Source organism: Tinamus guttatus, unplaced genomic scaffold, assembly GCF_059628265.1.
Source record: "Tinamus guttatus ecotype Peru unplaced genomic scaffold, ASM5962826v1 Tinamus_guttatus_pri_ptg000012l, whole genome shotgun sequence".
In the NCBI taxonomy this organism is placed as follows: domain Eukaryota; kingdom Metazoa; phylum Chordata; class Aves; order Tinamiformes; family Tinamidae; genus Tinamus; species Tinamus guttatus.
The window spans coordinates 2807979-2835761 of record NW_028288546.1 but is presented as its reverse complement, the minus strand read 5'-3'; the positions used below and the strand labels follow the sequence as shown (position 1 = coordinate 2835761).

Genomic DNA, 27783 nt, shown 5'->3' with positions numbered 1-27783 from the left:
TTCTAAGATCATGTTCATGTGTGTACAAAATTTCTGTAAAAGTTAAATGTAATGAACTTACAGTTAATATTTAAAGCATAATATAAATGGTAATTTTACTCTATAATAGGAAGCACGGTTTGCTAAAAGTAGCATCGAATATAATTCACAAGTAAGGTTTTGTGATTTTGTTACACGTCTTTGCAGTTCAGCAAATGCCCTCAATACCAATAAGACAAATTTTAAGATTATTTTGTATTACTGTGCACTTAGGACAAACTTGGCCTACATAAAAGAATGACAGGTTTTAGACATACTTAATTCATGTACATCTGAGTTTCTACAAGAACTTAAGAGGATGGCTTAATGACTTTAATACTTAATAAAACATTTTTAACTGTGCAAAGCTTATGTAACTTTCATTTGGGTTTACTAGATCCCATCATTGAAACTGAACATGAACACAGAAAGCAGCAAAGTTCACATTATCTTTTGTATACTCTTATATCTCAATTTACATTGATATTCTCTATGCAGTTGGAAAAAGGACACCACATTGGAAAAAGGGAAAAAAAAAACCTACAAGACACCAGACCAAAGAACGAATGTATAATATCTTCTCTTTTATTATTATTTTTTTCTTTAAAGATTACCTAACATCCTCGTGGCAATAACCCAAGGTAATATGTAAACAAATTTCAATGCTGCTCAAATGAATTAAAATATTCTGTTCAGCTCCTACAATAAGTCAGAACAGTGGCACCAATTGCTTTCAACATGAAATCACATTCATCTTATTATACATGACTCTTGTGCAAGTCATAAAGGCTTTATTCATGACCTTGGCTACATCACTATAGTAGAGGGAGGGATATATCAGCTATTTATGTGTTTCAAAATAGTTAAACTGACAGAACAACATATTCCGTCATCTCAAATACCAGCAGCATCTTTCTACATATTTAGGATACGTGTGGCCTAAGCCTTTAACTCCTTTTAGAACAGCCATGCAATAAAACAAACTTGGAAATGTTGAGAGAGAACACAGAGCAGTTTTAAACATTTCTTCTGAATAATAAAGCCAAGATAAAGCAAATCCAGGCCCTTTTAAATGGCTGCAATGTTTCATACACTTCAAGCTCTATAAAACTAGAGCCCATTAGTATATATATTTATATTTTTAATATATATCTTAAATAAGTCTTTTGTCTGCTTTCAAAATTTATGAGGGGGGTTCTGGTCATTTGGAAGGGCAATAAATAAAAGTAGAAAAGGCTGAACTGTTTTGCATATCTTTGTGGAAGAACGGAGAACAATTATACTTTTAGAGTTCCAGAAAGATCACTGTACAGAACAAACAGCTTATATACAATTAAGTGTGCATTTTAGTTGGCTGGGCCTTCTAGTTTGCAAGATCTCCTTTTGAACCAGAAGCCACTTCTACTCTTGACCAAATCCCTCTGTTTCTTCAATGGCAAAGAGCAGCTTCTCTTTTAGTTGTTCATAGCTCTTATATGGTGGCAAATCCAAACGATTAAAACTGAGTAAAACAACAAACAAACAAATAAACAAACAGAAAAACAAAACACATTTGGTAAGTTTATCTATCCCTGTAGAACATCGCAAAGCTTTTAAGATAGGAGTTAAAATGTTCTGATCTAACAATTACAAGCTAGAAAGTGGCATCAGTGGGCTCTCACTGCTTTGTCATTTCTATGAACACTTAAAAAGCACATTTTAAGGAAATACTTTAAGGAAAAAAAAGGCCACTGTCACATTATATAAAAAAACATAACTTTTGAGGACTAAAGAAAACCCAAGATTCAGAGATATACCACATTCAGAGGAAAAAAAAATGTTAACCATGAAATTAATGTAATCCTAAAACCCCTAAACTCAGGCACACGAAAAAAGCCCAAGTCCTTTATTTACCTCTTACGAGCTCTTCTTCCTGTGACTTTGCCCTAACAGACTCCTGATATGATTCTGTCTCACTCTTCCCTCATCCCCAAGGCCATCCTAGACAAAGATGATGTTTAACCGCTCTGCTCCTCGCTCAGGAAAACGGCACCCGTTGGGGAAAAGGGGGAAGGCGAGGACGCTGTGCAGCAAACAGCCCCAAAGCCAAGGGACTGTCACGGGTGCTGCTGGCGCAAGGGCATCCCTGGCTGCGGCACTAGCCCAGAGCGCAAACGCCAGGCTGAGAATCCGCAGCCTGGAGGGAAATGGAGCAAGGGCCAAATCGAACCTGATCCGAACATTTGCTGGGATTTCTTCAGCACCGATTCTCTCATGACTATATGGTTACGTTTCATAATATTACCATATAATACGTATAGGTAATAACTGTATATAAACTTGACAACAACATGACTTCTGCTCAATTATTTGATACGCTTTAAATTAAAGAATTAGGGAAGAATCTCTCAGTTCCATGCAAGAAGGATAATATTTTGATGTGTCTGATACTGACATTAAACAATGCAATAGCAAAACATAAGAATGTAAGAAAACATAAAAACATAAGAATAAGGTAGTCAGCAGGCTTTCAATACTGTCATCTCAGAGCAGTTAAAGAAACCAAAGATGGAGATCAGAGATTCAAATCAGATTTCATTTTAGATTTTAGAACAAGTGCAAAATCAGAAAAGAAAACCACTAACGTATATAAAAACAACTCACCAAGTGTGACTTCTTGGTAACCAGGTTTCCTTACCAACTTTTTCAATGCAAAATTTCTGAGGACCATTGCTTCCTAGAAGAAAAATTAGGAAATAAAGTGCTATTTGTTCTTGTTAAGTAGTATACAGCAGACAGAACTCATTATGTGCTACTCAACATTACATAAAAGTGAACATGCTGTTTGTAGTTAGCAAAAGGGCTCATTTCTATTTATGTCATGGGCCTTCTCCCGACATAAAAGACCTGAATCCAAGCTGAGGGCACGACACATCTGCAGCACGGTTCATTTGGAAACGGATCAGTTCCAGCACAGGCATCCTACAGCCTTCACTTACCCATAAGCTCAGCAAATCCTCCCAGTGGTAATCGGCAAGTGCCAGTAACAAACTGCAGAAGTCGCATGCGAACTTCATTGTCCGTCTCCTTTACAAACTAGACACGGAAATTCAAATGGGAAAAAAAAAAACAACAAAAAAAGTCATTCTCCAATCTGGTAAAACGCAAGGCAACAAGGAGATCCAATTTCAGATTATGTATTATCAACTGTGACAAAAGGAAGACTGGCAACAGCTCAGTAATTAACAAGAACCTTTAAGCTCATCTATTTTATTCCACGCTAAAATGTAAAGCATGGCTCTGAATGAGCACTGCCCTTTGGGCTGAACTCTGTGGCTGCCTGCCCTGCTCACAGTCGCTGGGTGTTTCAAGGCCCAAGTGCTCTCTGCAGCTGACAGTCTCAGTGGGAGAAACCACTGCCCACAGCAAGTGTTAGCATTTGGTAAGGAAATTTACTGGAGAAAGGGGAGGAAAAAGAGGAAAGCCTGACAACATCTTAGTAAGAAAAAGCAGTGTCAATATTGTTAGTTTGAAGCAGAAAAAAATCTGAATAATAAAAAAAAAATATCTTTGCTTTATAATTGTTGAAACCACATTCAAGTTGCATGAAGTTCTGGTTAACATATTTTTGGTAATGAGCTGCTTATTTTTTTCTCCCTGCTAGATCAGATAATTACATCTCACAGTATTCTGAAAATGCAATAATTTAAAAAGTAGTGGATTGGCACCACTTCTTTTTTGTTCTAACAATTTTGTTCAAAGCATTTCTAAAATCATTATTTTTTTTAATCACAACACAGGAAAGTCTAGCCGTGACAACTTCTCTTTAGAGAACTTCAGAGCAACTGGGAACTTGCATAGATTTTTTCTGTTTTTCTGAAAATATTTCTTAGATTAAGGTATCAGTAATAATCAATCCTAGAGTGCCAGTTTATATTACAATAACCATAAATAATACATGGCATTTTATATGCACACATGCCCTTAAAAGGGCATTTGGAAGGCCGATTGCTGTTAACAATAGTAATAGTTGTAATGAAGTATCTTGAGTAAGAAGGACAAGACCGAGAAAAAATACCCATGACCCAGCAAGCCAATAACAATGCAGGTATCTCCTGGCCATTTGCCACCCTGCAGTGCTGTCTAACAACAAGCAACCCAATCTTCCTTTCCTTTCTGAAAAGGGAAAAAAAGGAAGCAGCAAAGGCCTTCGTTCAAACGGCTTCACTTCAGGTGCATTATTTGTGTTAGAAAACAAAAACAAAGCAAGCCCAGCAGGAAATTTTTTGAATACAGGAGGAAGTTTTTCTCCTGGAGGGTAGCAGAGCTCAGCCCACCTGCCAGAACCAGACGATCTGCTTGCTGTTGCGGGTGTAGTGCCGGTACACGGTGTTGCGCTGCCAGTCGGCCAGGTCCACCTCCTGCATCCCGCACAGCATCACCTGCGGGCACAGGGATTGCTCGACTGCATCCACATCCGTGCACATATTAACGGGGTTACATCTGCCTTTGTGACTGTCTCATATGAAACAAGAGAGGTTCTTATCCGAATGAACAACTGGTGAACTTTTTTTTGTTTTATTCCACAATTAGAATTTTCTTCATCTTCTTTAGAAAGTCTCATTTAATTTGCAAAGGACAAGAACTGTTCATGTTTTTAAGTGATATGAAGGCACCACACACTGGAAGTTTCAGGCTTCTTCCAACTACTATTTCACTACTATTTCACTATTTCACATAAAAGATATTAATTTCTTTGCTACTATCACTGCTTATGGTAAAAGGTAGTGAAAGTGCAAGTGCAAAGTAACCAAGGCAGCAAAAGCTGCAGGTGGTAAAAGCAAAGCCTCCCAGAGAACCCAGCACTACGTAAGTTGTATCAAAGTGCTTTCTCTGGCAAAGCTCCTGTTTAATTCAATAAGCTTTCAGGACACTATTCATTTTACATAAAAAATCTTGATAAGTCTTACAGAAATAAGCACTTTTGTCCCAAACCATAACCCAACAACATACAGCACAGGGCAGACTGACGGCTAAGCATGGTACAACCAACTTTTTCCAAAGGCTCTTAAGTTAACATTTTGAGGACCTGCAAAATCCATACAACTTTCTCCCCTCAAATTTAATAACCATAAGTACCTATAGGGATACATCCTATAGCAGGTATATGAAACCAAGCAATTATTATACACCAGAGTCCCTTTTTCCTGATTCTGTTAAAGGTAATTGCACATATCAACTGGAGCAGAAAGTTTTAGAAAACTAACTAATTTATCTGTGATCTCTGATCCTTTAATGGGATGTGTGACAAAGTGCATTCCACAACTGGGATTGCATCTAAAATTCACAACTCTTGGACATCACAAAGCACAGACTCAATGTAGGTATCAGTTTTCGGTCATAATTTATTCCCATCTCTCCTGTCAAGACTCCCTGTTCCAGATGAGATCAAACGTAGCAGGCGAGAGATTCAAGCTGACCTATCCATTTAATCATTCCACATACACCATTCTTCCCTAAAGGCAAAAATGTTGAACAAAAGAACGTTACCTCCAACTCCTTCTCATCAAAATAGTGTAGCCATTGTAGAGGAACAACTTCATTAAAACCATCAAGAAAAGCTTTGGTTTGTTCTCTAACTCCCCGAGAAAATCGCCACTCTGCCATTAACCTGGGAAGGGCAAAAAACAACAAAGGACATAAGTGTAAATTAAATATTACTTTGCAGTCAACATAAAAAAAATCAAACGTATCACTGCGTGTCTGTTCAATTAAGATAACATTTCCTCCAATTTTACTTTCTTCTATCACTATGATGCTATAGAGTCTAACGAATTTAGCATACTGATATACTATCACAACTCTCCCAACCCAAACCAAAAGTAATAGTGCTTGTTCACCTTGAACTTTTGTTAATATTGACTTCCAGAAGTATGTATTTTTATTACTAACCTTTCAATTGCCAGAATTCAGCAGTCTTTTAATAAAAAGGCTGCTGCTTGGACATTGTTATTTTGTTATGGCAAAATTTATTCTGGCTTAAAACGTGCATAAACTTACTGTCTTAGGTGGACGAAAAGTTCCCATTGATTTTAACATTTTTCTTTTCTTGAGCCAAAATGTGAAGGCAGAAAATAATAAAAATACTGTTGACTTTAATATCTGTAACTATGTTTGCCCAATATGTCTACAAATATGCTACAATAAGACTATCTACAACTTCAACAAAGAGTAGTCATTTTCTATTTGAACATCTGATTTATGCTAAGATTTAGAGAAAGGGAGATGTAAGGGTGTTTTAAGATCCAACTCGAAAAGTTAAACCATTTCTGAACATAAAAAAATGAAGACAAATATAAATATGTATAGTAGAAACATTTCAGTGAGAAGCTAAATATTGTTGAAGTGGGAATTTTATATGCAGTACAGGGAGAGGCATTATAATATAAAAAGTATCTATGCACATGTGCTTTTGAGACTGTGCTGAATATGTGTGTCAGAACTTTAAGTTCAGAAAAGGAAAGGCAATAGTAAAGATTAGGAGAGAAGGTAGCAAGAGCAGATAACAGAATAAGGAGAAAAACTAGCTCACTTCACACCACGTTATCCATCATTCCTTAAAATTTGGTTTCACTTCTAGAGCTTCTTCACAACACAACCTATGGAAGAGTTGTGAAATCCTCTTCTCAAATGCATGTCTTCTACCAACTGAGCTTGTTACTCTAAAAATTGGTTTGTTCATTTTCAATTTCACTTGTTTTCTCTCACTGTGTATGTAATAACACAGGCTACCACCCCTTTTTGTGTATTAATTTTTTTTTTTGTTAACACCTATCATGGGTTAAGACACCACTCCAAAAGTTATTATCATGAAGTGTGTATACATATTCAGACACACACATACAAGGCCAAAAAGTACAGACATCTCCACCTTCCTACCCAATATATTCTTCTTTGTTCTCCTCGGTTACCAGGATATTTGAACCTCCTGATTTCAGCTCATGTGAGGTTACTTTTCCTAAGAGCTCCATATCCACACAGAAATACATTTCCAAGTTACACTCCTCAATGTTGTTATCCCTGAAGGATAAAAGAAAAAGAAAATTAACACTATTCTAAGCAAGCAGACAAGTCAAAAGTCTATAAAACATCAGCAAAACAAGTCTACAAACCTTATCCAAATTAGAGAGTTGTAAAATTCAGTATCAATGGATTCTAAGTCCTTAATAGTAAGTTTCTTGCTCAGCATTCGTTTGTAGAAAGGCAGGGAAAAACCAGTGTCAATAAATTTTCCATGAAACAACGCCTGTTAAACAAAAGCAAGCTGATTATATTGAATTGCCAAAATTATTGAATTATTTCAAGACTTTAATTTTTCTCCTTTTCTTTCTCCTTCAAAATAACAAAAAGGCACCAAGTAGCAATAGTGGCTTTGTATTTAAAAAGAATGAAATATAACATTAAATGGGAAGAAAGAAAACACAGTTAATTAACAAAATTAAGCTAAGAATACGCATCAATACAAACCGGAAATTCTTAGGATAAAAAAAAAAAATCAAAAAAGAATACCATCTCTGAAAAGATGAAATTTCATCTTGGTTATATGGCTCGGTCTATATACCTAGGTGAACATATTTGATCTCATCTGGATAGGACGCGGTTGTATGCAGTATAAAATCCTAACCATTTTGTAAAATGTAGTATAAAATCCTAACCATTTTGTAAAATCATCCTTCAGACAATGCTACAGCAGCTTGCAAAAAAAAACCAACCACCAAAAACTACAGTTAAAAACACAAGCACAGGTTGCTGTTGAAAGAGCCAGGGGGATCATTTTCTTATAGGTGAATTGTAACAGAATTCTCCCTTCCATTCCAAGTGGAAACTGAAAATACAAACGTTGGTCGCCCTCCTCTTACCCATACAGAACACATACAGGATGCACTGCACTGTATACACACACACACACAACATTAACCTCTATAATGTTGCCTCTGAGCTTCTGAAACTTAAGAGACCTAGTTATTACCATCAAAACCTTAATCCTCCTCATCCTGATCCGTTATACATCATTTACTAAAATACATCTTTAAAAAACTCATCCTGGGCATAGGCCATGAAGCACTTTTACTGCTTCTCTCTCTCTCCTCACAGCTGAACTTCTACAGCAGAGGAGTCTAACAGGCCATTTCCTCCAGAAAAAGGCAACGCTCCATCCTTCCCCCCAATCTTCCAGTCTCTGCTTCAGATCCTCTTCTCTAGCTTGCATTTTCTTCTGCTTCGGAGAGCTAAAAAAGGTTCCCCAAAAGGCCTTTTCTAAGTTAGCCTAGACATCTCATGGGAGAGAGTGCAGTATCCAACTAAACCACTTTCTGCTGTTTTTGAAAAAAACTGTTAAATTGTGTCATTTAATTCTCATGGTTTTCTTATAGCAAAACATTAAAATTGCAAGAGCCAACAGTTCTTTTATCACAAAGTAACATATTTAATCTCTATATTCAGCCCAGCCTCAATCACTACAGGGTATTCCAAAAAGTACAGAAAACCTATACTGCAGGCAGTATTATCCATTACAGTCCACAAAATAACATACCCAGACTTTGCAACTGACCACATTAGACACCATTACACTGGTACGCTCAGAAAGTTCAAAATTAAAATACAAAACACTCCAGGAAGAGTGTCTCTCAACCTTAATTAACGTTTTAATGTCTTAAAAGATTTGAATTTGTTCTTCCCTCTAATCTATACTTTGTATGAGGTAGTTTTCCTAAATTTAATGGAAAATTTTACTTTGGTTATGGATTTATGTTACTCCAGGAACAAAACCCATGACTAAAACAAACAGAATTTATCTCTAGCACATAATTTGCTCCACCACAGCCGGCTGTTACCGGGCACAGCAGCTTAATGAGGGCTCTAAAAGGGAAGGGAAAAACGGCTGCCTACTGAAAGCGTTAACCCAGGGACATCAGCTTTTCATGGCAGCACAGAAATAGCGGCCTTGGCCGTAAAACCCTTAAATAAGAGATGTGACCACCAAAAGCAAATGATTTATGCCTCATCAGCTGCTATAAGAACAGATTTCCTCCAAATCCAAAAATCACCTTTTTCTAAATTTGATTTTTTTTCCCATGCTTAAAATACGCTTTGTTTTTGTTTATCCCACCTAATTTCATATCCAAAATCTTAATGTCAGAAGGAGGGGACAGAATCTTCGACCTGCAAACACACTTATCTGCTGTGTTTGTTTTCACTGCCAACCAAGTTACCAGATGTCCCTGGAGGCCACCTGTAGATATCAGGATACTGATGGGCAAAGACAATTTTATCAACAGATGTAAGAAAAACAAATTAAGTGGAACCTGACAGCAGAAAATCAGGAAGCTTTCAGCTCCCTGCCAACCTCTGCTCTTCCCAGTATGTGACCTTTGCATGGGCATAGTTATGGCTTACTGTATTCTGCAAAATGTTTCTGACACATTTTTTCTAGTAGAGTAATATACACACACACACCTCAAAAGCTTCCTCCAAAGCCTCCTAAATTAATCACGTTTTCCAGATAATCAGTATTCAGACACTCAATCAGGCATGGAAGAAAACCACAGTCTGCATGAAGCACACATATCTAATTGATAACAATATAATGTTACATTAAATTTCATATTAGATTTCATCATCATTTCAGTAAGCTTCAGCAAGCAAGAGACTTGATTATCAGGAGATGTTTTAGGTTCACAGCCTTGCATACCGTAATCTTCCATTTATTAGGAAACTAAGAATCTTTAAAAATTATAGAAGCAAATACTACTCAAGAATAAGTTTAAATATAAAACAAACAATAAAACCTTTAGAAATCTAACGTACCATGGCAATAAAGCGCCCAATGAAACAGAAATATGAAAGATGATCAGGATTGATTGTTGATGCTGGATTTATCTGCAGGCAATAGTTGCTCTTGCCAGCATATTCAAATAGGCAGTACATAGGGTTCAGTACTTCATGGGAAAGCAAGAAAAACCATTCTCTAAGGAAAAACAAACACGTATACACATAAAAACATCAAATACAGATGTTTATCACCATTCCCCTTACGTAACTAGAAAAATGATCTAAACTTAGAAACTTAGAAAAAATTATAAACTTGAATTTAGAAAGATAACATAGATGGTATTATATGATATTCACAGAATAATATATGGAATCATATTCTATTTAAATATTTAATATTTTAATAATAGATTTTTATGTTACAAATTAATGACTTGCAGAGTTCAGGACTAGTTGGTAAGCCTGTCGCCTTTAGCATGTCCCTCAACACAGGCTTTGCTGTGTAGGGTTCTAGCTAGAAGTGGCCACAGAAGCCCCTGCCAGACTGTTTCTCTAAGCACAATGGGTCAAACTGGACAGAGCACCCAGTTTAGCCTGCTGAAACATAGGAGGACAAATCAGGTGCACCAGCTTCTTCATTTGTATCAATGCACTGAATCACGCCAGCAGGTCAGTACGTAAACATTTACTCAGTGCCATTTAGATGTTCCCAGCTAAAGTTACAATGAGATCCTTGCTGCTTCACAAATTCCCTTTCAAAGCCTTAGCTGAGACTTATTCTTAAGGCTATGAAATTCTAATACATACATGTTTATGCTATTTATTTATTCTGCTAAATTCTGTGACTAACACTGTTCAGTTAAATTCTTTTAGTGTCATTTCTTTGGAATAGTTGGTTTCTCTGAAGAAGTTTCCTTGAACTCTCCTGGTTCCCATCTAATGCACAGTATAAACATGATAGGGACACTTATCAACAAAAACCCATGCATTTCTCCATTTATATTTTAACCAAACTTCTTTACAACATTTTAAGTTACAGCAACGACAAAACACCTTCACATTAAAGAACTAGAAAGAAATATTCTATCACTGATAACTACCTCCAACTCCTTGAACCTGCAGCATAAGGTATATTTTCATCATTAGTAGTATTTGAGCTGAGTAATTGGCAGCTGCCATCAATGGTTAGTCTCAATATGGACCATGGATGAAACACCCTGTTTATGTCTTTCCTGTCACCAGATTTTCCTTTCGAGTTTGAGTTCAAATTTTGGAAAAACTTGTACTCTATTTCTTCCACGCTCCTGACTACATATTCTGCTCCTCTGCTGTTATACTTCACGCCTGGACTGTGCTCTTCTTGTTAATATTCTTTCTGCTCATATCAGCCCTATTCTCATGTTTGCTTTTTTTTTTTTTTTTTTTTTTTAGACTAAGCAGGACCATTTATTTTTCCATAATCCCTGCTGCTGGGAAAGATGAAGTTACTGACACAATTCAGTTTAGAAAAATTATTCTCTATTTTAAAAAAAGTTTAAGCATCAATCTTTGTCACAACCTGCACATGTGAGAGTTTAATTTTACTAATACGAAGTGTTACCTAAAACAAAAGCCATTACTGACAGTTCCACCTACCAAGTACATTAAAAGTAGCTAGAAAGTTTACCCAGGTGAAACTGCAAACGTTGTTTCTTCATCAACAGAATGAAATTAAAAATCAGGGCTGCTGTGTAAATAAACAAATAAATATTTTAAACAAATTTTCTTTTACCTTGCTAAGCCACCATAATCCAATCCTTCTTCTCCTCTGAATATAACATATAATCTTCTCCTCAAATCATACGGCTTTAATGCCATAATCTATCAAAAAACACAGTTATCATAATAAATTAATGTACTTGGAATGTAATTCATCCTTCAAATTCACTTTATTAGATACAGAAATACCATATATGGCTTAAGAAAAAAAAATCAAAAAGCTGTTAGACCAACTCATGAAATGCCCAAAAACTACTGGACACAAAGACCAACTCTGACAAAGTCTTTCTGTTGCAAAGTAGGAAAATGTATCTGGAAGACCTCAGTATATGGCTGCCCTCCTATATTCCTCCTAAGGCATCTGTTATTGATCCCCCTTAAAGGAAAACAGACTAGGAACATTTTTTCATCTGGTATACTAAAAGGTTTTGGACAAATCACTTCAAAATTCATTTTACCCTAATCTAAAATAAATATAGCATTTTTTTCATTAATACTATACTACAATAATATAAATTTCTTCTTGCCTAGACAACCGCTTCTAAAGGCTTAGATGACACACAGAAGGCAAAGATTTTTATTAGTCTTGCAGCGTTCTCTAGAATCCCCCCTCAGCATAATACCAGAGCTAATGGTAAGGACCATTAGTCTGAATGGAGATCAGCCCCTTTGTTTTTACCCTTTGTCTTGATAATCACAAGATAAACTGCAGTCTTACTTGCTGGAAAGAATCCTCAAACAAAGTCTGTCTGGACACATTGATCTTCACATGGCTTGGCAGCGCATTGGACTGTAATCATAAAGTAGCAATGTTAAAGGGCAGCACAAAAATATAAACAGAAATAGCCACAAAAAGCAAATAATTGCTTATTCAGTACCTGACACAGGTAACGGAAGTGAGCAAGTTTCCACCTAAAGCTGCGCTCATAAGCAATCTGGGGCCCTTTATTTCTGTAAGGGAATAAATTTGAGATGCATCAGCTACACAAACAGCACACGGTACTTTCACCTCCAAGCAGTATCTTGTAGATTTCACTAACACAGAAATTTTGATCACAAGAAATGATCACCCACGGAAGTCTAACGTATCTTCCCATTTCTTTTCATATGGCTTCCAAAGAACAAAATGCAATGGATGGTTCAGTATATTGGTTTTCCTCTCTTCCCCTCTCCCGCCACTTTCTTCTTTGCAAGACAATAGTCAATTTATTGGGTTTGAGAAAAGAGCAAAGACCTTGAGGATTTCAAAATCTATCAATTTTGTGAGGATTAGAAGCTAGCTAAAAGACAGACATCTAATTTATTGCATTACTGAGAAAGACTGCAGTATGAACTTAGTCACATTAGTCAACAAGGAGCAGCATAAGATAAAAGCCTTTAAAAATTCAGCTGTTTGCGGAACTAGGAAGGAATTTACACTACAAGGCAGGAATTTATACTACAATAATCTGTTAGGTCTTTGAATTAAAGGCTATCAACGTGTCATTAGAAATAAATCTTACCCTACATAAAAGATGTTAAGACAGCAACCATCATTTGGGTGAATACTTCTGATAAAACTATTTAAAAGAAGATTCACATATAAAATTTTCAAAATGTTCAGAACTATTCTTAAGATTTTATATTTTATACAGTGTAACTATAAGGAATACCCTTTACCAGCATCATTTCCTTTAGCAATTTAACTAATAGTTACACTAGCTGAATATTCATGTTTATGTCACTGCTCCTGTCACTCCTCCAATTTTTGCATTTTCAGCCTTAGAATGTGCTCTCTATACAAAAACTCCTAAACCTCAGAGCAGTAGTTCAGATTGCTGCATAGAGAATTTGATAATTAAATCGTAAAAATAAGTTAAATCTGCAGAAAACTTGTATTCATAATTTAGTGGTCAATTTTAACATGAATATACAAAAAAGGCACTGTTTTCTGGTATGAGAACTTCATCATTAAGATACAACAAGTTAAAACATTTAAAAATTAATTTAATTTCTCACTTACACAGAAGATTTCCCGGTACGAGGATCATTGAAGGTGGTGGTTCTCATATTATGATCAACAAAGTATCTGACACCTTCTCTAGTGTATCTGATTTCCCAGCCCTCTGGAAGAGGGTCCTCATTTTGTAAACTGCAGAAGAAATTGCAGATAGTACTTTTTCCCCCCACATCATGAAGCTTAACATAGTAATTAGGAAAGCTTTGTTTATTTGCACAGTCAATATACACACCTACCCTTGGGTTCGAGGGTCTTCCCACTGTGTTGTCTTTGTGTTATGATTTACAAAATACACCCTATCATTTGAATCCACTCTTCTTTCTAGGGTAAAGAGAGAAAAAACAAAACTATACAACAATTGCATCCCAAATTCTGTAATTGCTGCTTCCTGAAATCAACAGCTGATTAACTTACCCCAACCTGGAGGTAAAGGCCCAAGTGGATCATTTTCTGCTGACAACATTGAAGCCTATTTATAAACAAAATGTCACTCAGTTAGGTCAAATAGTATTCAAATTTCTTTTTCTTAATGTATTTTAAGATTACGGCTAGTTCTGCATATTATCCACTCTGTAAAATCATCATGCCATTTTTAGTCTTTTTTCACAGAGAAACACAGAATATACAGGGACAGTCTTGATTTGAATGCGTCCAGTGAATGTTTCCAATCTCCTGTTCCCTCCTTTCCCCTCTCAGCAAATCTGACAGACAGACAGGTGTCTCGAAGATGCAAAGCTCACAAAAGTTTTGTGGAAATATGTATCACAGAAGATATAAGCAGACTTGTTCTTTCTTGATTTAAGAACATGCTTTTTCTTAAGCACAATCTTACAAAATGCAATTTTACAAAATGCAGTAAGAAAGAGATGTTATAAGAGTAAGAGATGTTATGAGAATGTTATAAGATCCAAAGATCTCAAACACACTTAGAGTTTACAAATGGTAATTTTTTCAAGGAAAGCTACAGGTATTTTCCCTGTTTTCTTCTGAAAGAAGAATAGAACAAGGATACAAAGAAAAAGTAATTCATTTGAATTTAACCACTAACTTTCCTTTTCTGCCTATCAGTTGCTAGCTGCAAATATAAAACTATCATACTTCAGCAGCAGATAAAGTTAGCTTTTCCTGCTCTTAGAAGCTACACAATCACAGTCATCTATAGCCAAAGACTTTATGTTAAAGATAAAAAGAAGTTTCTCAAGAATACTTAAAATAATGAGTCTTAAGAAAAAAAAACAGAAGAACTGAGTGGTGGTATCATCCAGATATTTCTAATCATCTTAGTCAGTTCCAAGAATTGTGTCAATGCTAGAAGGTGGCACCTGATGGGCTGGATGCAGTATCAAAAGGAGCACCCTGTATTAACCGTCATGGATTCATGGATACCATCACCCTGTTTCTGGTACCTTAAATCTCTCACAGCTAATTGAGCTAGGCCTAGATGATATCCCTATGTGCAGCATTAAGAAATTCAAGATGCCAAAACACTAAATGTGCAGTATCTATTTTTTATTTAGTTATAAAGGCCCATCCTTAGAAAATATTTAACAACTTTCAAAGAGAGCCCTACATATTAGCAAGCTTTGAGTTTTCAAACTGATGTGAAGTAACCATCTGTAGGATAAACAAGGCTGTTCCAGCTAGTTCACTACTGCTTTTCCCATCAAGCAGTAAACTTTACCAAACCAACAAATCATGTTTGAACTTCTTAAAAATATGCATGAAACAGTATGACAAAGGGGACAGTTAAAGTTAAATTACTTCTTTTTTTAATCTATTCTGAATAAGTATTAATTTTATCATGCACATATTTTCTCTCCATATATAGACTTTTCTTTCATTTTCTTTGAATAAATTTTAACACACATAGTTGAAGAACATAAATTTATTAAAAATCAGTAACTTCAACTATTTATATTGGAATTATTACAAGATAAACTAACTTTAAAAAGTTTAACTTAAATCTGAAGCAACTCCTCTCATTTTGGAATGTCTAAAAACAAAATAGTGCAAAAAAAGTGCAGGTAACAAAAGGAGCTGGTTCAAGAACAAATAGAGCCTCTAAGTGGTTATATGATCATTAATACATTCAGTATTCCATTAAAAGAGGAAAACAAGCAGGACGAGCTACTCTTACGATAGTATGACAAAAGAGAATGAAGAAGCTGCAAAGAAATGCATATAAATCAAAAGACAATTAAAAATCCCCAACTTCAAGCCAGTGCCTCCAGAGCAGCACACAATAGAACAGTACGAATAACTAAAATAAATATTCACTGTCCTTTTTTCTTTATTTCCTTAAAATTGCTTCAACTACATTAAATGAAAAAAGTTCAGCTTTTTCCTAATAAGCAAGAACATTAATTCATTGTTTCCTAAAGGGATACATTACAATCTCACTTAAAAGAACTTCTATGTAGGCTGGATCCTATCAATTACCTGCAGATTGACTATAGCAATTTTAGAAAAAAGCATATAGCAGCAATCAAGTCAAAACTTCTCTCTCTCTCTTTTTTTTTTTTTCAAGCATGTCTTTCCTGACAACAAATAATTTCATGATTATAAGGGCAGAAGGGACATTTTAAGAAAGGAGTCAGTGTGACCTTCCATTAAAGTTATCACTACGTCAAGAATGGATTATTGTTTGGACAACAGATTGACAGAAATCTAGTTAAAAAAAAAAGTGCCACCCCAACCACCCACACTCACTTGTCCTGATCTTAAGACCCTTAATCAACTGATGAAGGTGGTGTACCAGTAAAGAAAGCTACTCAGTAGGAGTTCTTGACTCTACACATCTCAGCTGTAATTATCTAGTATTAGAATCTGTCTAAATTCCTAACAAAACTATTAAAGAGAACTACTGGAGGTTTGCTTATATTTCTTCAGCAAGAATCAGTACCTGTCTACTCTTTTGTGACAAGAACGCGTTCCCTACCAAAGTGTCTCAGTGTCGCAGTTACCACTTCTGTGTCTCCACTACATGAAGGTAACTTATCTCAGTGACTTGATGAGGCCATCCCTATGCTCTGGGCAATGTCTCAGGAAGCATCAGCTCTGACTGCACCAAGGTACTGGCACAAAGCACTGAAGAGAGAACACGAGCAGAATTGAGAACTGTGCCTCAGAAGCTGCTGAGAACACAGACAAGTTTCAATATGCGTATGAGACAAGTGAGTAGCTATGAAGCTGTCCTACTTTTAAGAAGGATGGTTTAAGATATCCACATCTTTCTCTACTTGTTTAAAATGGGTGGATTTTGAGGCATAGTTCCAGTACTAAAAAATTCAGAAGCAATGCACATATCCCCAGCGATGACACAGTACGTTTAACCAGCTAAGCCACAGGGGAAATCTTAAACGCAGAAACACAGCACCAGCCTTTACTTCCTGGGGGTAATAAAACAGTTGCATCAAATTCAAAGCAATGTTAGGTCTGTGGATGTACAGAGTCCCAATCCAGGAGCTAAACCAAGTTAAATCAGTGCACTTAATGATTCCTTCCTTAACCTACTCCAGCTTTCCTTTGTGTCATTTCTGAAAGTCTCTGGAACTGGATCTTTTGTTAAGAAATTGAATAAAATTCTTACAACCAAGTGTTTAGAGTGACAGCAACATGCAGGCACCACCAATCTTAACTTTCAAAAAAATAAGTAATCCTATTTATTCAATTGTGTTTTCAGTTGGTGTCAAGCAAGACATATTTTTTTTTCTTCCTGTAAAGCTTCAGTGAGCAACTATCTGAGAGAAATGCAAAAGCATGAAGGAAACTCCAGAGCTTAAGAGATGCACAGGCTTCCAAATAAGCACCAAAGGTTACAGAAAAAAATAAACTACCACCTTCACCAATGAAAGACTCTGAATCACTAAAACAGCTGAATGACATTCACTGTTCAAAATGCCCATAAATCAGCATTCAAGTTCCTTTTCAGTTAAGGGAGTACTTTAGGTTTAAATTATAATCTACTATTGTAATTTAAAGTCTTTAATATCATACAATCCTCAATGCTCAAGCTGGGAAACAGACTTAGAAGAAGTTTGTTCCTTTTTTCTCTGAAGTGATTTCATTTTTCAACAGAACCAAAATTTAAATCATTGATGTCAAACACACACAATTGAAGAGTTATGAAATCACTTCTTATAAAGCTCCTCAAAACGTGCAGTTCTCTACTAATTTCTCCATAGTATTTAGAAGTTACCGAATAGAGGTATCGTTGGTTGAATTGCTGCATAGCTCCCTGCAGTTGATTACGCTGAGATTGCCACTGCTCAAAGTTCCTGACCGATTCCATCGTTGGCCGCTGCCACGTTGTGGTTCTGGTATTGTGGTCCACATAGTAAACTCTTCCACGATCATCAACTCTTCTTTCCCAGCTATCAAGAAACACAGGTGTCAACAGCTATGTGCTTTTCAGTAACACTACAAAATTGATTTTCTTTTTGTGTTAAATTCCTAGTAGAACTACCATCACGCGCATGCGCTCACAGCCTGATTTTAGTTTTTGAAGTAATCACTGGTCTGTCCATATTTATGGTACAAAGACAGCCATACTGAGTAAATTAAAGACTGCAGGCAATAGCATGGTTGTTTCTCTCTATATCGCCTCAGTTTTATCTTCCTGTGGCCATTGCTCCTTCCATGAGCAAGGCTGGGAGATTTCACAGAAAACACTTCGCTTAGAAATCGTAGCTACATCTCATGGTGTCAGCTACCAAAGGTGATACAATGTGCTTTATTTGTTTCTTCTAATCACTAAGAGTTATTATATATAAATACAAACTTTTTTTTTTAATGAAAGTAACTGCAATTGATGTAATTCTAAACTACCTGAAAGTCAGTATTTCTTGATATATGACATTTGAAACAGTTTTTATGAACTGCTACTAAAACTAACACTATACTTTTTCCTGTACCAAATAAATTAAAAAGAAATATATTACTAATAACAGATTTAAATCAAAGGAAGTCTACGTACCCCGGAGGCAAGGGCTGTGGTCTTTCCCACGTTGTAGTTCGCGTGTTGTGATCAACGTAATAGGTTCTACCATGTGGATCCTTTCTTTGCTCCCATCTTTAAAACAAAAAGACTTTTGTATAAGCCAAGATGAATATGCTTTCCCAGGATTGAGCTCTCACTGAGCCAAGAAAGAACTTTGCTATTGAACAGCACTGTTAGTCAGTCTAGACTGCTCAACACAACTCACTGGAATACACATCATCTACTTGAACAGGTAGCACCATAAATACTTCTTTAAACAAAATACATAAAATGAGCATACTTAAAATTCACAAGCATTTTCAAATTCTATTCAACATATGTGAAAAAAAGCCTTTTACCTGCTCAAGATTTAGATACTGAAAGAATCTCATTCAAAATGAGGCGCCTGGACACTCTTCTCCTTTTGCAAAGCACATATTTTGTGACTCTATGCATACGCTTCTCACAAAAGGGAATTTATATTTTTATCACTATGTCCTACATGCAACAATGGGATCTTTCAGAGTAAACCTGAATGTGTGCTACCACATGATAGTCTTGTGTTTCTATTTCCTGGCCTGGTAAATAATTCCCAGTCTGAAATCCCAGGGAATTATTTCTTTAAACTGATTTGCAAAACTCTTACAATGAAGATGGACGGACGACAAATCATCATAAGTACTACTGGTATCGTGGTGCTGAAGATTGTCGTAACACAACAAATGGTGTTCTTACACGGGAGATGAAACAAGAAGAAATACTAGGTGAATATTAGATTTTACTACAAAATACATTCTACAGTTCAAAAGGTTAAACACCAGTACCACAGGAAGATATAAAGGAACAGCAGTCTGTAATAGACTTTCAGGCAGTAGGGCTAAACATAGCACAGACTCAGCTAGATCAGGGAAGAGGATTACCAGCAGTCAGGGAAAAATGACAACCAAGGTATTTGCCCACAGCCACATATGTGCTATGTCCCTTGTCCTCAATGGGAAAACACACCAAAAAAAAGTGTGTGTGTGTGTGTGTGTGTGTGTGTGTGTGTGTGTGCATCTAGGAATTCCCAGTTCCAAAGATTTCCCATTCTCAAAAGTGGTGAAAATAAGAAGTTCTCTATCTCCTCCCCAAGGAATTACATTCAGTACTTGGATTTTTCTGGATTTCTGCCTTTCTGTGTGTTTATCCAACTCCAAAAACTCAAATGCAACGTCACCAATAACTTATTGAACCTGCTTCAGAGGGAGCAGGGGTGCAGGTACATGAGGGTCTCTCTCCGCAAGCCCAGCTACACTGGCACACTGTATACACACTGCATAGGAAACAGTTTCTGTGTTCAGAAACTGCTGCTCTGGATACCAGCAGTTAGAATTTCAGAGGAACATCAGGATTTTGAGTTAGTTACTAAAGATACCTTTTCATCCAAATATTAAAGCATCTGCAAAATTAGATCAATATATTTTTAAACGCAACATATATATTTTCAGATGATGTCTCAGGACATTTTTACTTTTGTCTTTAACTTTTGGGACAACAGCAGTGTTTTCACATAATAGTTGAATTCTAGTCTTCTAGCTCATCTTAGCAAGCACATACACTTCAAACCTATACTTTCATATATAGCATTATTGCATGCACTGTTGCATTGCAAGTACCTACAAATACTTTTTGGGTATTTTACTTGTTTTCCATTCTCTGTAAGTTGATCTTTACTACATTCTTGCAGGTAAAAACCAACAGAACAATGAGTTATAACCCAAATATAAAGAAGCTGGAATACGCCAAACAGCAATCTTCACAGTGAGAATACCAGGGTTGCTCTGTTAAATCACATTCCTGTCTCAGCAAAACACTAATCAATCCTTAGTTTTTCTGACAAGAGCTACTGGCCAGCCAGACTAGCACAGTACAGATTCTACTTTGGATCAAATAGTCACGTCTCAGCCAAACAACCTGCAGCTGGCAATCTGGGCAAGACACTTCTTGCACATTCAGACACACAATTAAATTACGATATCAAAATCAAACTCACATACCCTGGTGGCAAAGGTTCTGTACTAGCATTGCCAGGCTGCTGTCTAACAGGTTCTGCAGATGTGCTTGAGGAGGATTCCCTTGGTTTCGCTGCATCTGCTGCTGTACTGTTTGCAGAATTAGATGGAGCACAGTCTGTTGTAGTTGCAGCTTCAAGTCCAGCAGACACAACAGGCAATGTAGAAGTGGGCTCTTCGGAGCAAGCAGTGGCTTCTGTTGTTGACTGAGGTTCAGGGTTAGTGCAGTCTGTAGACATGGGAGCTTCTACAGAACTCATCAGAGGCTCAGAGACAGAAGAATTACCAGCTTCTGGTGCAGAGGAGGACGACTCACCATTAACTGAGAAATGCGAAATAAGAATATTTGCATATCAGAATCTAATAATATTTGCTTAAATGACTAATTCAAAGATTGGCAAAGAAAGAAATGTTTAAGCCATGCCCATCTGTAATAACATTCTTTAAGATAGTCATAAAGAATCAACTTATTTACAGTTGCAATTAAAACTTATAGCCAGTGAGCCACCAATAAATATGTGATCAACTTGAGGTAACTAAACAGCCTCAAATTCAACCATACTCTCAGAGGATACTTCTTAGTTTCTTGCTGTCTTTTCAGTTCAACATTATATTTTACTTCTTAGTAAAAGAAGTACATTGATTGTGTTCAGCTTTGATTTTGAAACTTCATAACTTTATACCAGCTTAGCATGTAATGAAGGCAAAACATTAAGGAATAACTATCTATCTATCTATATATATTTTTGAGCTCAGATATAAACTATGTAATTAAAAACAAACAACTATGTGTGACTTGTAAAAAATCCCCCAAATAAAGTTCAACGGGTTCTAGAAATTGAATTTGACTGATGTAACTTACATAGTTCAGTGACTGAAGAAAAGGATTTTAGAATTATAAAGTAAATTAGGTAAATTAACTGGCCTTTCTAGAGACCACATAAATGCTATCTAATTCATAAACTCATTAAAGACTTAAAACAGACATGGATTTAGTGGGAATAGGGACTAAGCCAAGCCCAGTTTTTCCAAACCACCCTGGTTATACATTGGTATCGGTCATCATTAAAGTACTTGCAAGCTGACATGCGTAAGAGTCAGAACTAGTTTTCTACAAGACCAAATATAATATGCAACAAAAACCTCAACTCACTTTCCATCTAGTAGCATGATATTAGGTTATAGTTCTAAGGACTGCAGTTGTTCTATACTAAAATTTACTGCCTATGAAGACACTGTCCCATCATTTTAAAGGAGTTTATTTGAATTCTGCATATAACTCTCATAAAAACAAACAGCTAAATTCTACTCACTACTTGCCATTCTATGTAATGGCATCAACTGTTTGGTTTCCCAAGGTCAGAAAAACGGATCAAAGAATTTTAAGTTCTAGAACTGCTTTCAGCAGTGCATATTCAAAAGAACGTATTAAAATTATTACAATAGTTTCTATATGGAATGATCATTGGGTTATATGTATTTTCTTTATATGCATAATGTTGAGCACATTTTTATGGGTAGCAGTAGATCTATTAGATATACAAGAAAATTGCTTTTTAAACACAGTTGTTCCAGGACAATACAGTACTATTTCCAGCTCACATTTTGTGGATTATTTCAAGCAAATATAAAAGCATAGCATTAAAAAAAAGAATAAAAAAAAGAGTAAAGAAAAAAAAAGTAAATGCAGACAAGGTACTCAGCTTCTTCACAATCCTGTTTTAATTATGAAAACTTATGTAAATGAGGAAAAAAAGCCAAATGAAGAGAAGTTTCTGCTTTCATTAACAAAAAAACTATTTATCCACAATAAGTGAATGGGATTACACAATAAAAATAGAGTCCAAATAGCAGTGTCAAATCATCAGCTCTTTTAGTAAGCTGATCTCCAAAACAGATCTATAAAACTTTACATCAGCTGATTAACTTACCAATTAGATCTAAAACAGCAATTGTGCCAATGTCACATGAAATTACAACACAGCTAGGCACAACATTGGAAAAAAAAATGGGTGTTACCAACAAATGCTGAAGACCTCCTATGCCTTGCCTCAAAAAAACCCCAAAGCCCCACATAAAAATGTACAGCAGTTGAAAACTGTGGTAATGGCAGAATAACACAAACACAGTGAAGAGTCCATCAATATCAGGATTTGAAAAAAACAGTGACTTTTTCAGTTTCCCTGTTTTAGAGTTGAAATGGATCTCAGTGACAAAGGAAAATGAGAGCAAGGCCTAAATATAGTATGTGCCCTTTGGCCTTCAACTGAAAATACAGAGGAATCAAATTCAATTTCTATAAATAGAGAAAAGCCTCAGAAAAGCCTTAATTAAATTATTACCTTTTAAAGTTTATAATTGTTCCTGCCATTCCCACATTTCCCAACCCATTACAGAAAGTGTGACAATCTCCATTTTCTTAACAGCTTGCCTATTTCTGTTTCAGGGTACATCTGTTTTTCTGCTTTCTCTGTAATTCCTCTCAAACAGCTGAGAGCAGACAGAAAGAGCTTTAACACAATCATGAATGAAATGAAAGTTCGGTCAAAGAAACACCAGAAAAAATGAAAATATTTTCTTTTACTTTGCTATACTGAACAGTAGTTGTAATCATAATTGATACCAACAGTTTGTGCTTAAGAGAAGAGTGAGATTTAATATTTGTCAATATTTGTTTTGGAACTGTGCATCTTTTGAAAAATGAAATGCTTCAAAATGTGTTGAAGACTTTCCTCTCAGAGCACTGTGGTTCCCTGACAGCACTTGAAAGCAACTTTATCTAATGGCAAACTAAATTTAACTGTAGTTAGTCAAATTAACTCTGTGAAAGAAATCTGACTCCAAAGTCCCACAATATTTTATTACATACAATTTTATTTTATTATTTGTGAGGAGAGTACTCTCTCAGGGCACGGAGGGGAATGCCTTTTTTTTTTTTTTCTTTTTTTAAATGAGACCCCCCATTTTTTTTTTTGATTTTTCCTCCAGACAATACATAATATTCTTCAGTTATCTGGTACACAGTAATGGATGTTTTGGATGTTTTACATCTTTCTCATCAGTACTCTTCTCTGATGAAGAAAATAGGAAAAGCTAATGCATTTAGAAATGGAAAAACTCCAGGGAAAAAAAAATCAGAGAAGTGAAAATACAAGATCAGAAGTTCAAGCCCAGAAATATCCTGCCCGTAATTCTGAAATCTAAGCAAAATTTACTGAAAAAGTTCTGCTTCAGATTCTTTCAAGTGGACACAAAAGCCTCATGGAAGACGGTTTCGAAGCTCTCCCATTCTTACCAGTGCTGTTGACAGGTTCAGCTGCAAGTGGTTTTGGTACTGGTGGGTTTTTGGGTCTGGCTGCAAGGTGAGAAGGAGATGGGGCACTGTCTCCATTAACAGCTTCTATGCAGAATGTGTTGGATACTACAGAGTTGGAAGGTACTTGATTGTCTAGCCCATTAGAAATGTCACCAGCAGATCTTGACAGAAATAAAAAATCATTTTAGGTTACAAACATTGAACAGTAATGCTGCCAAACCAAAACCCACAATAAAATATTCTAGAGAATCAATACAGACACTGAAGTAAATTCACAGCGGTTTATAATACCGTCTTTGGAGATCTAGATAACAGCCAAGTACAAGACTTGCTAAAGGCAAATTTAAGTATCTCAAAACTTCCAAAACAAAAACTGATGATTTTCCATTTTCAGATCATTCTTTACTTGTAATGACATATTAAAATTGAATTGAGCAGACTGATTAATCTGCCACATTCCCAAACTGCCCTGGTGACCCTTCCAAAACAGCAGCTGTCAGCAGGACAACTTCTTCTCTTGTTAAGCACATGGAACAATTGTTTCTGTCATATCTGCAAAAATTATTCTAGTAATAACTTAAGGGAGTAAAAAAAAAAAAAAAATCTCCTGCAGTAACACAAGGAAAATAACAAGGAACTTCTCTTCTCTAAGCACAGGCAGGATGTGACGAGGTGTACAGATGTACATGGGCAGCTCTGTGTTTAAAAGGCCACACGGAAACAGGAGGGCCTGTGAGTGCTCAGTCCTGCTCAGTTTTACTCTTTTTACTCATACCTATCACAAAATGCTTAAAGCCACCCATGAGACAATCACATATTGTAAAACTTAAGTTTGATGCCAACTTCCCTATCATTTTGAAGAGCAATGGCTAAAAAGTAAAATGTATTTAGGCAGAAGTTAAACAGATGTCAAAAGAACAGAATGATCACAATTCCACTTTTCAGAGAGGGAAGGGGAAAAAAAAAAAAAAAAAAAACAAAAACAGCATTTCCATGCTACTCTACACGCCTCCAAAGAAGTAGTATTAACGAAATTAAATTATTATCTCTTCAATTTTACCCTACAAACCTGATTTCTTCCTAAAGACATGCACAGAAACTACCTCAAAACTTTTCTTCATCTGTTTGATTTTAAAACTGTAAAGCAAAACTGCTCAATAGTTACATGTAAGATCCATAATCACAACAGTAACATCAAGAGTGGGATCCCAAAAAAGCCACCCCCGAAGAAACAACAGTTGAATGGAAACAAATGATTCCTGCCCATGTTTCAAAAAGGTAATGCAGATTCATTTGAGACTTTTTGAAATGATCGTGAGCACTGGTAAAGCTTTCTAAAGAAAACTGGGGAGAAATAGCTTTTTATCCTCGTTCCCTAACATTTGTGCATGCATGGTATTACGGGGACCAACCTCAGTATACTCAAGGAAAGGAGGAAGCAGAGGGCACAAGGACAAACGTGGCCTTGTCACTCAAACATATAGCACCTGTGTCCTATGTCACTGCATCCCACGCCAAGCACTTAAGAGGGAAGGAGATCAGAGAAGTAACCAAATGGGCCAGTAATGTCAAAATGACCTAAATGTTATCTACTTGACTTCTTTACTGGTGGTAAGGGGACAAACCATCTATCCCTACTCCTCTCCAGGCACTCTCTGTGCTGGAGCAGAGAGCCAAGAAATAAAGTCTAAATCAACCTCAAGGCCTTTTCTTGCCACTGAAGGTTGAAGCAGGGAAACTCTGCACCTCCATGCTCAGCAAACTGTTTCCTAAAGCCAGTGCAAGTCTGTTCAACGACTTCCTGATTGACACTTTAAAAAGGAAATGGCCAAGAAGTTATTTTTGCTCTTTCTTCTTCCTTATGTTCAGATGGTAGGTTGCTAGATGTTGGTAGAAGTACATAGAAACAGCTTTTAAACAGCAGAGGAAAACAAGTGGAAAACTCATCTCTACTGCAGCACTTAAATTTCTAATCAGACGTATTTTTTACATTCAGAGGCTGCAAATCCAATAGGCAATCAAACTACTGGAGAACAAACTAACAGGAGAGGACAAGGACAGAGTTATAAATATAATTATTGTGTCCAGCTAATTTATGTAATTATTATACAGGCAATATTTCCTAAGATATTTGGGCTGAGAGTCACAAAATATATCCCCTTCACACACACACACAAAGCAATTAGTCAACTTAATTGACACAGCTGCTAGTTGCTAATACATTTTATATAGTCTAGAATATAAAAAAATATATTCCAACCTGGAAGTACTTCTCGCCAAAGCATCTCTGTTTTCATGCACAGCCTCACCATTCTGCTGAACTTCTACTGAACAGGAAGAAACAAATTCAACAGCAATAATCTACTATATCTGTTTAAAGTTTTAATCAAAACACTAAAAATTTATTCTTTTTAATTTGACTTACTGGTTGCCGGTGAACTGAGATTTGTAAGAGATTCTTGTTCAACAACCAAACCATCTAGCACAACTGTCAGTTCACCTGTTTGCACCATGCCACTCTTGTTTTCCAGAGAGAGTTTCAACTGCTCTTTCACCTTCTCCACTGAAAATGCAATTGGAGAGGGCATGGGAGAGAAGGAGAGAAGGAATAAATTAAAGATTAAATTCTAAGAAACACTGAAAAAAGAAACATTTCAACACCAAAATATGATACATGCTGATTTAGTTGTATTAGGCTGAGCATGAGATGCTCAGATGATTCAAATCAACACAGCAATCATTAAGGAGCTATATGTAAGAGCAGAGTTTATTATAAAAATAAATTGTCCATTTTCATAGTATATTCTATATGCACACATAGGAGCCATACAGTTTCAGCATTGCCATAGATTTTCCAAGTTAGTTGTTTCTAAGCCCTTTTGAAATCATGTCCTACTTTCATAGCACCAGGAGACTTAAAGTCAAACAACTTGAGGATTACACATCCTAATATTGTGCTTTATACGTCACAGTAAGCCTTATACTAACACCAGAGCTTGTGTTCATTCCTTGTATCACTTTACAAAACTAAGAGACAACTAGAAAGAACATCCATCTGTGCAAGACGTAAATACAAAGACTGCATAGAAAACTTACTATTGTTTGGGAGTTTTTTGGTTTTTTTGAGAGGAGGGTAAATAATTTTAGTAAATCCTAAAGCATTTTTATAAATTCCAGCTCAGACGATTAATAGAGAGGATATCTCAAATAACCAAAACCAGAAACTACTATCCCCAAAACAAATAGGGAGTTTTGAGATATTATAGCACCTACAAAAAAAAGTGCATATGGTCCAATAAAATAACTCTACATGACCAATAAAGAGTACACAAATATGCAGACAGACATATGCAACCCAGAACTTAGCATGCTGTGGATGTTACATAACCCTCTCCCAGAGAACAGTTACAGGCACTTAAACCTACATCTCAGAAATCCGGTCACAGCAAGCTCTGGGGTCACGTTACTCAGCTGAAAGTGGTTAAGGCCTTTTAGTACTTGCAGTCTAATTTGATTTTTCATGTTCGTATTTTTCTCCACATGATAGTATTGCAAGCTAAAGTTAAAACTCACTGTACATTTTCTAACTTTTTCACTCTTATCTAGCATCCTAAATGACAAATAAACACAAGAACAGGGAATGCTCCCATGAGCTATTGCCAAGATGTTAAGGTCAATAACTCGAACCTTTAACCTTTAAAAGCAGACTCACTAGTGGATCAGTACTTACTAGCAATACTTAGTTTACCTCCTGCTAAATTAGGATGAATTTCACAGTACCATAAATCAAGAGAGCAAACACCAAGTTGCCCAAAATACACATATGAAAGTTATCTTCAATAAAGTTATTGAT

The 27783-nt window shown here is 36.1% G+C and overlaps 1 protein-coding gene across 6 annotated transcripts in view; it reads right to left on the bottom strand.

Moving 5' to 3' along the window:
• Positions 1-38: 38 nt before the first annotated feature.
• The window catches only part of WWP1 (WW domain containing E3 ubiquitin protein ligase 1), a 55701-nt gene continuing 27956 nt past the window's right edge, over positions 39-27783 (bottom strand). For 3 of the 6 annotated variants that reach the window (XM_088523216.1, XM_088523211.1, XM_088523232.1), the window contains 20 exons: positions 26356-26493; positions 26191-26257; positions 23910-24091; positions 20600-20936; positions 18561-18656; positions 17784-17958; positions 14000-14054; positions 13822-13906; positions 13589-13717; positions 12465-12537; positions 12305-12376; positions 11600-11688; positions 9865-10024; positions 7170-7303; positions 6937-7077; positions 5548-5668; positions 4335-4439; positions 2997-3093; positions 2662-2734; positions 39-1519 (listed from right to left, as the gene is read on the bottom strand). In XM_088523216.1, coding sequence (XP_088379342.1) covers positions 1420-1519; positions 2662-2734; positions 2997-3093; positions 4335-4439; positions 5548-5668; positions 6937-7077; positions 7170-7303; positions 9865-10024; positions 11600-11688; positions 12305-12376; positions 12465-12537; positions 13589-13717; positions 13822-13906; positions 14000-14054; positions 17784-17958; positions 18561-18656; positions 20600-20936; positions 23910-24091; positions 26191-26257; positions 26356-26493 — 2429 coding nt within the window. In that variant the 3' untranslated portion in view covers positions 39-1419. The remainder of the gene's footprint in view (positions 1520-2661; positions 2735-2996; positions 3094-4334; positions 4440-5547; positions 5669-6936; positions 7078-7169; positions 7304-9864; positions 10025-11599; positions 11689-12304; positions 12377-12464; positions 12538-13588; positions 13718-13821; positions 13907-13999; positions 14055-17783; positions 17959-18560; positions 18657-20599; positions 20937-23909; positions 24092-26190; positions 26258-26355; positions 26494-27783) is intronic. The other 3 variants (XM_088523223.1, XM_088523238.1, XM_088523244.1) reach the window with 3 other exon arrangements.